Below are 13,193 nucleotides of genomic sequence, written 5' to 3'. Positions count from 1 at the left end.
TGCAAAATATATCATGGAGACCCATGAATAATCAAAACATGTTTACAAAAAAAATGTTGTAAAAACCTGCAATGCAGGTAATGTGTGGGGTTAGGTGTCCATGTTTTCAAAAAAATAAAATAAATAAATAATAAAATAAAATAAAATAAAATATGGATATCTGGGGGGTGAATCCAGCCTGCCAAAAAGGCCATCTGAGATGAGTAGCCGGGTTCACATAGTACGTTTTAGTTCTTTATGACTATTGCTTTAACAGACTGTACAAAAATGATCCCCGTTGTAAGCCATGTCACACTTTAGGATCTCAGTTGTCATTAATGTCAGACTGTAAAGCAGTCAAGACGCGTTAAAAAACAGATACACGCAAGAAGTTTTACATCTACAATCTGTGACACGTTGGTGGCTAGCAAACAAATTTTGATCATGGTTTTTCTTAAAAAGAAAACTGAAAGAAAAAGTGGTTTGTTGTTATCTCACTAATTGCGTCATCAGGTTTTGCGGTCCTATTGGTTTATGATTTGACGATTGTCATAGGAGAACTCACTCTGTGCCTCAAAACTACTGACACTGACAGAATTTAATCTGAGGTCAAATTTGATCGCAATGGTCATTAATCAGCTGTCGGCGAACATGTCAAACTAGCGATCAAAGACTTCAGATTTTGGCCGAGGATGAGATTTTTTCTCAGATGGCCAAATTGTGTCCAATATCGTACAGTGTGAACCTAGCTTTAGACACCTAAAAACTCTGACAGAACAATATCCCAATGGTTTCTATGAATATGAACACTTCTCTTCTTATAACACACCATACACTGAATGTGAAAGTATATTTGGAGTGACACAAACAAGTTGAATATACACACTAATAGTATATATCTTTATACTATTATTTACATCAAACAGTTATATAAGTTGTGTCCACTGCATTTTACTGTGAAACTCTTTATTTGATTAAAAAACACTACTTGATTAAAATAATAATTCAATGTTGTTGTACTGATATGAATTGTTAAATAGCCTACTTGATTTATGATACCGTTAAAAATGTAATAAAAAAAAATAAAAAAAAAATGTTTAACTTTAATGAATTTATTTGATTATACCTGCAATAAAAAAATCTTTTTTATGCAGGACTTCTGCCCAGAGATCACAGAATCTTGGGATAGGCATCAGAGAAGTCAAGTGTCAAATGTATCTGTTCACAATATTGTTTCAAATAATGCTTACAGAAAACCATGATGTTCATGTTTATGATATCTTAATATGTTTATGCCTTATTGTTGCATTTAGCAGATTAGAGATGGGCTATAATATTGTTTAAAGTTTGCAACTAATCAGGCTGATTTGTTTTTCTTCACAGATTATTAATGCAATACTACCACAATCATAGGAGAGCATCTTAGGTACATCCCACCCTAGTGGACTGTTCTAAGCTCCATGATCTCCTAAGTGATATTGTCAAACAGTAAATACACCATAGACACAGTAAAGCACCTATGGGTTCTCTTTGTTTGTTAAGAGAAAGAAGATGGAGGAAGTATGACAACCTTAATGAGTTTCCAAAAGTGTAACCCGATAATTGCTGGTTTGGCATTCTGTGATTTGTACAATTTCCTCTAAAATATGGATGGATATTGACAACGCCATAAAATATTTAGAGCATGTGAGGTTTTGGGATTTCCTGAGAAGAGAATTCAAAGCATTCACTAACTTCATATGCACTACTCCGTGATTAAAAATATATGCTGACGATGATGATCAATTGCTGATCATTTTTTTTTTTTTTTTTTTTTTTGCATTAACTCTATATACAGTATCTGGAATATAATAATAGTATATCAACTTTTGTTCTGTCTTCCCGGCTTTAATGAGATGCATCATTGCATCTTCACACATATAACATTTGACAGTATGTGCAGATGGATGCGCCATGTTTTGAACCGATTTGCTCTCTAGGGTATCTTAAGATTTGCCAAGACATCGGCTCTGTTGAAAGGGAGTTGGAGTGTTTCCAACGGAGCACCTTGACGAACAGGTGCCAAGATAAGGTCTTATTTATAAAAAATAAATAAATAAATAAAGAAAGAAAAAACATGTCTGAAAGGGGAAAAAAATTGTTGGGCTTTGTTACTGTTTTAAATGTACCCTTTTTAAAGAAGTTGCACAGTTTATAACATCCATCCATCCCCAAAAATCATAAATTCCACTGTTCTTCGAAAATATCATGTAACATAATGCTTTGTCACTATGTCTTTTGTTGTGATTTGTTATTTTATAGTAAAATAAGGTCTGTAGTCTATAAATTACACACTGTAATACCTGGAATGTGAATACCTCGAAAGAAAAAAAACAAACAAAACAAAAACAAGTTGCTACACAAGGACTACAACAACTTCCAAAAAGATTTAATTGATAAGTTTATGTTCTTGATGAATCAAACAACCAGTGTATTACTTATGTAACAAACTGTAAAATTTACATTTGAAGTATGACTTTTTGTAAAACAAAATGCGAAAGACTATTAAACTAATGCCAACCACAGACCAACAATGAATCAAAATAGCTCTTATAAAATAAATAAATAAAATAAAATTTCCCAATGTAAAATTTGACGTCATGATTGAATAGTAGTATAGGCTCCTAATTTGATTACTTCCACCCCAACTCCTCATTTCAATAAGAAGTGGAAAGAAAACTTGTCAAACCTTTTCAGTCTTAAAGAAACTACAATCAACCAATGTTTCATTTTGTAAAGAAACACTAACTTGAATTTGTGTTGCTTAACTGAAAACATGTGGCATTGAGAAGAGGAAATCAAATAGGCAAATTACTCTAACGGCCTCTTAACCACACCGCAGCATACCGTACAGGCATCTGAGGCCTTAGCCAATGAAAACATAGAACCCAGCAAGGACACTTATAGCTCAGGGAACCAAAGACCAGTCCATCCTCACTAGTTACTCACAGCAGACTGAGCATATAGAATAATCTGGGAGATGTAACTGCTACATACGTGTGAGATGAAGATATTATTTATTGTTATAAAGGCAATTGCATAGGCTACATAAGAGCATGCACATTATTTTAAAGCACACCAAATCCAGTATTTTACACAAAGAAATTCCAAATCTGATCCCATCAAAGACACTGAGATAGACTGTAAGCATGCAATCTATTTTGAAATAGGACATGGGTATCATGGGTAATCAACAGTGAACTGTATTTGAAACATTAATCAAGAGCATATGAGTGGCACAAATCCAAACGCAATCCCTAGGTATGACGCTGTATTACGCAGTAACACAACAAACTGCACAGTCACAGCAGGTATCACAGAAACATCACTTACAAATCCCTGCAGAGAGGATCTGCAAGGCCATTATTCCTTATCCGAAGCATCCAACAAAAATCTCCAGCCATAAACACACTCAGCAGCTGTAGTAAGGCCAGTCTTGATGAAACCAGGGCTATAATTTCTCTGCTCCCTTCCCTTTCACTGCCATCTTCCCTTCTCATCTCCTACAGTCAATACAAGGGGCCCTGCACGCAGCTCTGTGACAGAACCCATTATGATCTCATGGTTTGCCATTGGGCGAGAGCTATTCTCAGTTTGATCTGATTGGTTAGTGAGGTGGTTGGGGGCAGGGCTGATCAGATGGTGGTGATCTGAGCACCAGAGACATGGACCCAGCTGACTTGCATGAATGCTTTCGAGGAAGAGGCAGCAGTGTCATGTGCTTATAGGTCTTGTGTGAATGTTTCACTGGAAGATAACAAATTAATGTATTCATTCATTCTGGGAAGAAAACAGAAAAAACAGACATATTTAAAGGAATCTCAAATATTCATGCTCAAATTTATGATATATTATAATTTATAATTAAGTTAAAAGATATTTAACATGATTCCAGATGCTGAACATTTAATAGGATCATGTACAGGTATAGTAATTTTACTGCTAAACGGAGAATAGACTGATACATACATAAATAATGTTATCACCTATTTAATTGATATACTGTATATTACATTGACATGAATATGCTTATAATTTGGACCCACCACTTTAGAAGGTACTCTGCCACCCTTTTAATTAATTGGACAATTATCTATATCACATTAGCAATGTCAAACAGAAAGAAATTATCACCATAAAACTGGAATACACTGGAAAAATGCTAATAAAACATCTCAATAACCTGAACTTATTCAGGGAATAAGATAAGCAGGCTTGATATTCCATTCTAAGCACAATTCCAAGCAAACTCCTTGGAGGACAATTATATTGCCTGTTTACGTTGAGTAAACACACTAGAATTAGCCCACACTGCGCTAACTGCAGGGTGCTATGTAAACAGCAGGCAGGGTCATTTACATAATGCAATTTCATGCATAAACTGTCCAGTAACACTTTCAGTAAATATCTCAGTATTTTCTGCCTTAAGGAAGATTCTGGAAAACAGGTGAGTACAGTATATAGGTAGCCTATATGATTGAAATCTTAGATGGTGTAATGCATGAAATCAGCATGGGGTTATTACAGACAATCTCACACATATTGATAAAAATGGGGGTATATACTGACCATCAGACAATGATATTTTGATTGAATTAGACACCAGAAAGGGACACTTCTGAGTTATGATCAGTGTACTGATGTAAAATTGCTGCCTGAAGAAATGTTACATCAGCTTTGATATGAAATGCCTTTGGCTCTTGTGAGTTTTTGCAGTAAATTACTGTGACTACACTATTATCTGCCTGACACATGTTTTATATATTTGAGGAGTGTTTAGATTTAGGATAGGGATGTGGTTAAGTGCTCAAGAATATCTATGCAATTATAAATATATATGCAATCAGCCCAGACCTGAATCCTATAGAAAATCTATGGGGGGGCTGAAGAGGGTCGTGCACAGGAGATGTCCTTGGAATTGAACAGGTCTGGAATGTTTTTTGCAAAGAAGAGTGGAAAAATATTCCCAAGTCAAGATGTGACAAGATGTGACTCCTATCCAGACAGTGTCACGGGTAGTCCAAGAAGAAGACAAAGAGAGTAGCAGCAGTTCAAAATAGATAAGTATTTTAATACTATTTTAATAAAACAACAGATGAGTCAAAGTAACAGTGTACACAAGCACAGACAACTGAAGCAGACGGCTTATATACACACAGGATAACAAACTAAATACAGGTGGGATCTAATTAATGATTAACCAAGGTAAAGACAAACTAGTGGTGGGAAACTGAGAACAAAGGAAAACTAACTAGATAACAAAAGCAGAAACAACAGGAACTGAATGCAATGAAAATGAAACCAAAACTAATAACTGTGACAGAACACCCCTCCCAGGAAAGCGTGACTTTGCACCGTAAACGTCCAACTGTGGGGGGAGGGTGGGAGCTTGGGAGGCAGACAAGGGGCCAATGAAGGAGGAAGCTCCAGTGGAAGGAACCAGGGTGGCAATGATGGTGGGAGGAGCCAGGAGCAGAGGTAGCCAGGTAGTGATCCAGAGCACAGTTAGGATGACAGCCCACGGCGGAGTCAATGGAGGGAGGAGCCATGGTTGAGAATTGGCTTGCAACACGAGGGGGATGACTGATGAAGATAAAGCCGATGGTAGTGGAGCCCAGGGCCCAGACGTAGAGCAGATGGGACCGGGCGAGTTGCGAGTTGCAGCAATGACCGTACGAGGTGAAGCCAAAGTGCCTGAGGACTGAGGCGGAGCCGGTGTGACTGAGGACCAAGGTGGAGCGGGAGGGAGGGTGAAGCTCTGTGGAACAGAAGGGGTAGAGAGATGGAGCACAGCAGAGAGAGACAGGGCCGGAGAGACAAGGGAGGATGATAGTATCTGGTGGAGCCGTGGGAGATAGAAGCCAAGGTGGAACCGACAGGTTGATGGACTGAGGTGGAGTGACGGTATTAGCATCTGGAGGCGGAGCCGGGATCCACTTGCCCGGGTGACAATAATCTCAGCCTCAGACGCCATGCCCACAGACTGTTGGCTGAACGTCTGATGCATATGGCACACTTAACTGGAAACACTTCAGGAGTTTCGAAGTTGTCATTTGCTTGGTTGAATTCTACAGGATGTCCGGGAGACATGTGTGTCGTGTTCTTTAACGGTCCGTTTGCAAACAAATGCCGTGATGCCAAACCGCTTCAACATGTTTACATTACGTTCTTGAATGAATACTTTATAAGATACACGCCTGTCTGTCATTGTAGGGACATCGACTTTACATTTTCACGCCCCTAAATCTGACATGTAACAAAACAAACTGTGGTTGCGTTACATGTCAGTCAAATGTCCTCTTGGGCAGTCCTTGGCCAATGAAAGCTGTGATAGAGTCCAGACCTTCTGCCATCAGTCTGAATTTCTAGCTACACGAGTCTATGGTGACACTGGAGATCGGAAGACCTGAGGCTTATCCACACAACAGAATGGTGTTAGAGGAGAAGTCGAGGGTCTGAAAGGAACCATCAGAAGCTGGGCTGATGGACTGGCTGAATCAGTATGTGGAGGCGGGAGAGGGAGGCTGGGTGGGATCAACAACGATGACATAGATGTTACAGGATGACGAAACAGACTTTATGCTGGGCAGGACCAGTGGTGAAGAAGACACAGAAGACTCAGAGCTGGGCAAGACCAGCATCAATGATGGAGACATAGGAGACTTAGAGCTGGGTGGGACAAGTGGCAATGGGAGATTCAGCAGAATGTCCATATTAATTTCCTCAAATTAACCAGCAGAGGTCAGTAACAGCTCACCCTCAGTGGTGGGATGGTGGGCAGGGATTTCCTCCTTACCCTCGAACTTCACCAGTAATCCCAGGATGACACATGCTGAAGCTGGCTCACACATCTGGTCAAACTCACTGTGGGGCTCAGGCTCCAGGGCAAAGGTTGGCTCAGTCCACATAGTAGGCTCTGGTTCATTCATCGCGGCAGGTATAAGCTCCCAGTCTGTGGTGGGATCTGGCTTAATGTCTGTGTTAGGGGTTGATGACTGGCTGGGCTCTGGAATTGTTTCAGTGATGTGTGCGGGGTAGGGCTGAACAATGGTGATGGTATCTTCCACTTCCTCTTCCACTTTTGATGTATTCAGCTAATGTCTAGCAGGTATTACCCTGGGGCATCAGGAAGCAGATTTCATCATCCAGCCTGCTCCTGAAGCCCTCCATTAGGGTTATGTCATTATACCTTGCTTGGTGGCAGATGTTAAAAAATTTCTCTACATACTCATCTAGATTATGGACTAGTACTCTGGAACTACATTAATAGCTGCAATATCCATATTTGGAGGTCTGGTGTTCTGTCGTGTTCTGTGGTCCAAGAAGAAGATGAAGATAGTAGCAGTAGTTCAAAATAGATAAGTATTTTAATAAAACAACAGATAAGTCGAAGTAACAGTATGCACAAGCACAGGCAACACCAGACAATGAGGAACTGAAACAGAGTGGTTATATACACACAGGATAACAAACTAAGGGTACGTTTACACGACAACAATGTACTAAAAACTGAAAAGTTTTTTTCTTTGTTCAGATGACAACGTTATCAAAACTATCCCCGTTCACACGGATCCACGAAAATGACTAAAAGCGCTGTATTACACATGCCAGACAAGTAGTTGGCAATGTCACTTTGTAAAGAAAGACATGTTCCATGTTCTTTTACAGAGCTTTTGTGCCAAAGATGCATGCCTATCCAATTATTTTTTTTTTTATTACTGCACTTTGATATTCTCGTTATTTCCCTATAACGGCTAATAAATCATAAGTATTGTACATTCACAGAAAACACCTTACTTCCTTATTGAAAAATAAGGTGGATAGTCTAAACACATAATATGCATGTGCATGACGTCACCATTTTCACAGATTCACATTTTTGCAGTTTACACAGAGATGACAATAGTAGCATTTTCAAAAACTTCCAATTTGAAACCCGTATTCAACAGTTTGCGTTTTCAGGCCACCAAAACATCGTTATCATGTATGAACGTCCAAAACGCATAAAAGTTTTCTGTTTTTAGTTGAAAATAGTGTTGTGTAAACAGCCCCTAAATACAAACAGGTGGGATCTAATTAATGAGTAGCCAAGGAGACAAACTAGTGGCAGGAAACTGAGAACAAAGGACAACTAACAAGATAACAAAGGCAGACGTAACAGGTACTTAATGCAATGAAAATGAAACCAAAAACTAAGTATAACTGTGACAGACTGTTGTTATAAAATCAAAGGGTGCTTTAACTAAGTATTAGTTCTGGGGTATGCAAAATTATGCAGTTAGTTATAGTTATAATGTTTTATTATTATTATAATATATTATTAAAGGTGCAAAGGTTCTGATAAGATTGTATTATTATTATTATTTTTTTTTTACATCACAAAAACCAGCTGTTCTAACAGGGGTGTGTAGACTTTATTTGTTTGTTTATTTATTTATTTTACACCTGAAGGTTTTTTGTTTGTTTTTGTTTTGTTTTTTGTGTGTGAACCCTCATTTTAGGGCAGAACGATTTGGGATTGTATTTATTTATTTATTTATTTTAATTTGCTTGTTCACACTTGGGTTTACACAGTTCTAAAACTGTGAACATTGTACAATCAGGCTTATGAACGCTTATTACTTGGCACCCTTAACCATAGTAAAATCAGTGTAATGCACAGTATCTCTTGACTCTCGCGGCTTTTTTTTTTAATCTTGACGTTTAATCTGCTCTATCACCTCCACTGATATCTGCCAAGAACTGCCAAAAACATTAAACATAAATGTGAAATTTAATGCATATGTTGCCACAGTGAACACTTGACAACAGGTTGAAATTTATTTAATTGATTAACAATGTAAAAAAAAATGGTACATCACACGCACCCTTTATCTAAATACTCTGCAACAGAGTTGAGTACCGATTAAATGTGAAAGTACCATGGACTCTCCTCACCTGAACCATCCAAGGAGGAAGAACCATTATTTTCTGCTTCAAACTCTGGTAATTCCCATGATCTTATCGGTTTCATACACTGTTAATGAAGTCCTTTCTTGTCCATGATTTTGTCCATTTTTTTATTTAGTCATTGGACAAGAGTTAAACGGAAAGCTTTGTGGTCCAATAATTGTTTCTATTAAACAGCATCTAAAAACTATATGCTACCTATTGGTTATACACAAGCCCTATTTCAGAGGCAACCTGGAAAATAGTCCACTTGGACTAGGTCAGCTATTTATAAATGCTGCTGAGAAGAAGATGTCTCTAGCTGGTGTGGCCAAGTGTTCTGGTCAGTTCAGTTCTTTATACTTCCTTCCTGCTCTTCACTGTGCTTCTAGCTAACAGCAAAACCTGCACATTTTACCATTAAATGAACAGTTGCCCTCACATAAACAGCAAGTACCTTGCTTTTGGCACATTCGGCCATTCAGAAATGTTCTAACCTCAGATAACCACAAAAGTATGTTTCACTAACTTCCTGTCCACTCTTTAAATTGCTTTATCTGTAAAACTAAGTGAACTAGATCTTTTAAAACATCAACACATCTTTGTATAGGACTTAAACCTGCTTGAAAGCTGGTTTGGACAGAAGCCTGCCAGAATGTTTGGATGTGTATGTGTGTATCCATCTGAAAGAGGTGTTTTAAGGTTTTGGATACTAAAGAACCCTTGGAGCCTTCAAGTTTACTCTACTGGCCAGTAACTATGGTGGGACTGATTGGCGGTGATGAGCATGTCGAGGACTTTGGCAGACAGCACAAAGACTTCCCCTGGAGATGTCCATTGTGCAAGTGACTCCCTCCGGATCTGAGAACGTACCAGATTCCGGCACATCTCGGCATGGGTCTAATACACTTCAATCTCCAATTAGAGAATGAGCAGTCTACTGCTGGGAACAGGGCAGAGCTCACTTTCCTACAGTCAGCAACCTAAATTATTATTTGCTAGGTTTTAGACTTAAAAAAATGTTTCCTCATTTGTTGTTATGAGTTTATTTTATTTAGTTAATGTAATTAGCAGAAACAAAATACTTGAAGACTTGTCTACACTGATTTGTATTTGTTCTGTGGTTATTGCTGTAGTTTTGAGTTTCACTAGTTAGTAGGGAGCTGATTAGGAAAGACACACAGCTTGAAATTAATAACATTTAATAACAATTAATAACATCACATTTGAAAGGTGTCATAGGGGATGAACGTGAGAAACACCCCCAGTTATTTTTAGACACACTTATTGAACTGATTTAGATCACGCCACTCACAAAAATTTTCCATGCACCTTGAGCGTCAATGAGATAAACAGCATAGCTCATATAACCAACATGGCAAATTCTACACTAACCTCAGCAATTTATTCTTGAAATATTAGAAGTTTTGTATTTTGTTTTGTATTACATTCGAAAGTGACCCACAACATGGCAAGAAATAACATGCCATGCTAGAAAAGCAAAAAATAAATAAATAATAATAATAATAATAAGGCTCTAGAGCACAGTGAAGACAGAGAACCAGATATTAACTGTGTCGGCTGGCTGCGGAAAATATTATCTTGGGACAAGCAAATGTTCAACTAATATTAGACGTAACTGGGTCAAGTATAGTTACTTCCCAAATGTGTCCTAGAACCTCCTGACAGCCTGATTAAAAAAAAAAAAAAAAAACTTTTTCCTAATATAAAGATCTGATTTCCTAGAAAGTGTTCAATCTTTTGCAGATAACACATATATGTGACTTTGAGTACAATAAAATAATTTAGTTCAATGAACTTAATCTAGATCAATCATCTTCAACTTCAGGTTAGTTCCATTTGCAGTTTAAAAAGGCACAATACAAGAGTAAAAAATAAATAAATAAATAAATAAATAAATAAAACTAGTTTCACCCTGCTGGAACCAAATGTGACATGACCTAATGAAAGCAAATAAACACATTTAGATAAATCAATAGATTAAACCAGCCAAAAGACAAATGTGCAATCAGCTCATTAGTGTTGAAAATGCTCTTAACCGAATCAACCTCACAGATAAAAAACAATATTTTGTATTCTTGCAGGTAAACCTTGATTTCAAGACTTTGAAACTAAACAAACAAAAATTGAAACCAAACATGATGTGTAGCAACCTAATATAAATGATACATTAATTACAATATCCCAAAAACTTAACCAATGCTAATAGCTAAAACGAGACTCATGATTTAAACACTTCAAAAACATTATAGGCTAAACTTGAAAAAATTAAACATAGCTATGACGCAAACTAAAACAATGTAAGCACCCATAAACCTTATGGCACAATAACAGAAAAAAGACAGCTCTCAACCAAATAAATTCCAGCAATAACATTGTTTTACCTGTGTGACTGGGTAACTCAAGCTTGGGTTCGCATTTTGGAAGAGAGCATTCTGAAAATACAGAGACAGACAGAAAGAGAAAGAAAGGGGTTAGATAAAGTACACCCTCAATCTTTTCCTAGACACTTTGAAGTTTTAGACTTTGAAGACTTTTTACATCATGAAACATACAGTATAGTCTAACACATAATTAAAGAACAATTCACATTACATAAGTGTGACAGAGGAAGAGGAAAGATCAGAGGTTAGAAAACCATAAAGCATAGCTAAATTTAATATTCAAAGTTTGCTTTAAATCTATTTTGATTTAAATAATCTGACTGAAACTATCTTAAGTATGAAGTCATTTCTGTTATGCATTGTCACGTCCTCATCATATTTTAATATACTGGATAAAACAATTTCATAAAAATGGAAATCATATGACTTCTTTTTTTTTTATCACAATATCAGATCAAAGTGAAAATAAGGGTGAATTTGGAAAAAAAAGCTGCAAACATGTGAAAGTATTAACAATTTGATTATTTTTATGTGATGTTTTCTACTAGTTTGTCTCACGTTAAAAACATTCCACACCTTGTCTGATACAAATGAAGAAATGTATGATTATAATCAAACAATTGATTTGATAATATGGTTATCATCAAATATTATCAGAATAAACCTCAACCTTGACACCTTCTGGCTAACTCTCAATCCCTGACTGAGCAATGGCAATTGCTCTGTATTTCCATTCTGCTTTGTTCCATCCTGTTACTCTGTGTATTTCTATCCTGTTGTTTTTATTGGCATTTTGTAAACAAGTTGATCATTGTGTTTTCTTAAACACCTTAAAATATCAAGTTAAGCATTCACACATGAATGAGGTTTAACCATTGCAAGTGTTTGCCCAGATAAAACATCCCGGCATGTGTGTGCTTCAGTCTGTGGCTTGCATTTAGTATGGTCTCTTGCCTATTGAGTATCCCGCTGAGACCGTGTGATATGATCTGATTGTAAAGAGTCGACCCCCTGATACAGCTAAGCCAAAATCCTCCCTTATTACACACTGAGGACTGAGGGCACTGATAAGCTGCTCTTCCTCACCGACACTGCACCAGAACTCTTGGCCTTTACCCTAACCTCAATATTACATGGCAAATGTCAGTGCTGATCTAGAAGCACCTGCTGGAAAATGTACCACTTCTTAGTCAGATAAGGGTTATATGGCATGGACCCTAATAATCTGATTGTAATCGTACTAGTAACACAAGCTGTGTTTACATGGACCCTAATAATCTGATTGTAATCAGACTAGTATTGTAGTCGGAATAGAAAAAGTCACATGTAATCATGTCAATGGAAACAAACTGGCCAAATACGATTAAAATTTCATTCGGATTGTAAGGTGTGGTTTAAACCTTTTCAAATCCATTCAACAGGATATGTCAACACTTGATCGGATTGAAAACTGAAACCGGAAAGTACTGTGCATGTGCAATGACAGAAATGGTATAATGATGTATGATGCACGAAACGAGATGACGTTATTGTTAAATAAAGTGATGTAAATGACTGTCATGTCATTGTAAAATTCTCCTTCCTCTTGTCGTCTGTTAAAGGATTAGTTCACTTTCAAATAAAATTTTCCTAAAAATTTACTCACCCTCGTGTCATCCAAGATGTTCATGTCTTTCTTTCGTCAGTCAAAAAGTAATTAAGGATTTTGATGTAAACATTCCAGGATTATTCTCCTCATAGTGGACTTCAATGGCCTTAAAACGGTTGAAGGCCAAAATTACAGTTTTAGTGCAGCTTAAAATGGCTTTAAAAGATACAAGATGAAGAATTAGGGTCTTATCT

General features: G+C 37.2%; 1 protein-coding gene across 5 annotated transcripts in view; it reads right to left on the bottom strand.

The window, feature by feature from the left end:
- The window catches only part of triob (trio Rho guanine nucleotide exchange factor b), a 173,830-nt gene that overhangs the window by 146,432 nt on the left and 14,205 nt on the right, over positions 1-13,193 (bottom strand). For all 5 annotated transcript variants that reach the window (XR_010896419.1, XR_010896420.1, XM_067400860.1 and 2 more), the window contains exon 2: positions 11,352-11,402. Coding sequence is in view for 3 of the 5 variants with exons in the window: in XM_067400860.1 (XP_067256961.1) it covers positions 11,352-11,402 (51 nt within the window). In the remaining 2 variants the exon portion in view is untranslated. The remainder of the gene's footprint in view (positions 1-11,351; positions 11,403-13,193) is intronic.

Source organism: Chanodichthys erythropterus, chromosome 2, assembly GCF_024489055.1.
Source record: "Chanodichthys erythropterus isolate Z2021 chromosome 2, ASM2448905v1, whole genome shotgun sequence".
NCBI lineage: Eukaryota > Metazoa > Chordata > Actinopteri > Cypriniformes > Xenocyprididae > Chanodichthys > Chanodichthys erythropterus.
Note: the sequence above shows the minus strand (reverse complement) of the source record. Positions and strands in the feature narration are given on the sequence as shown.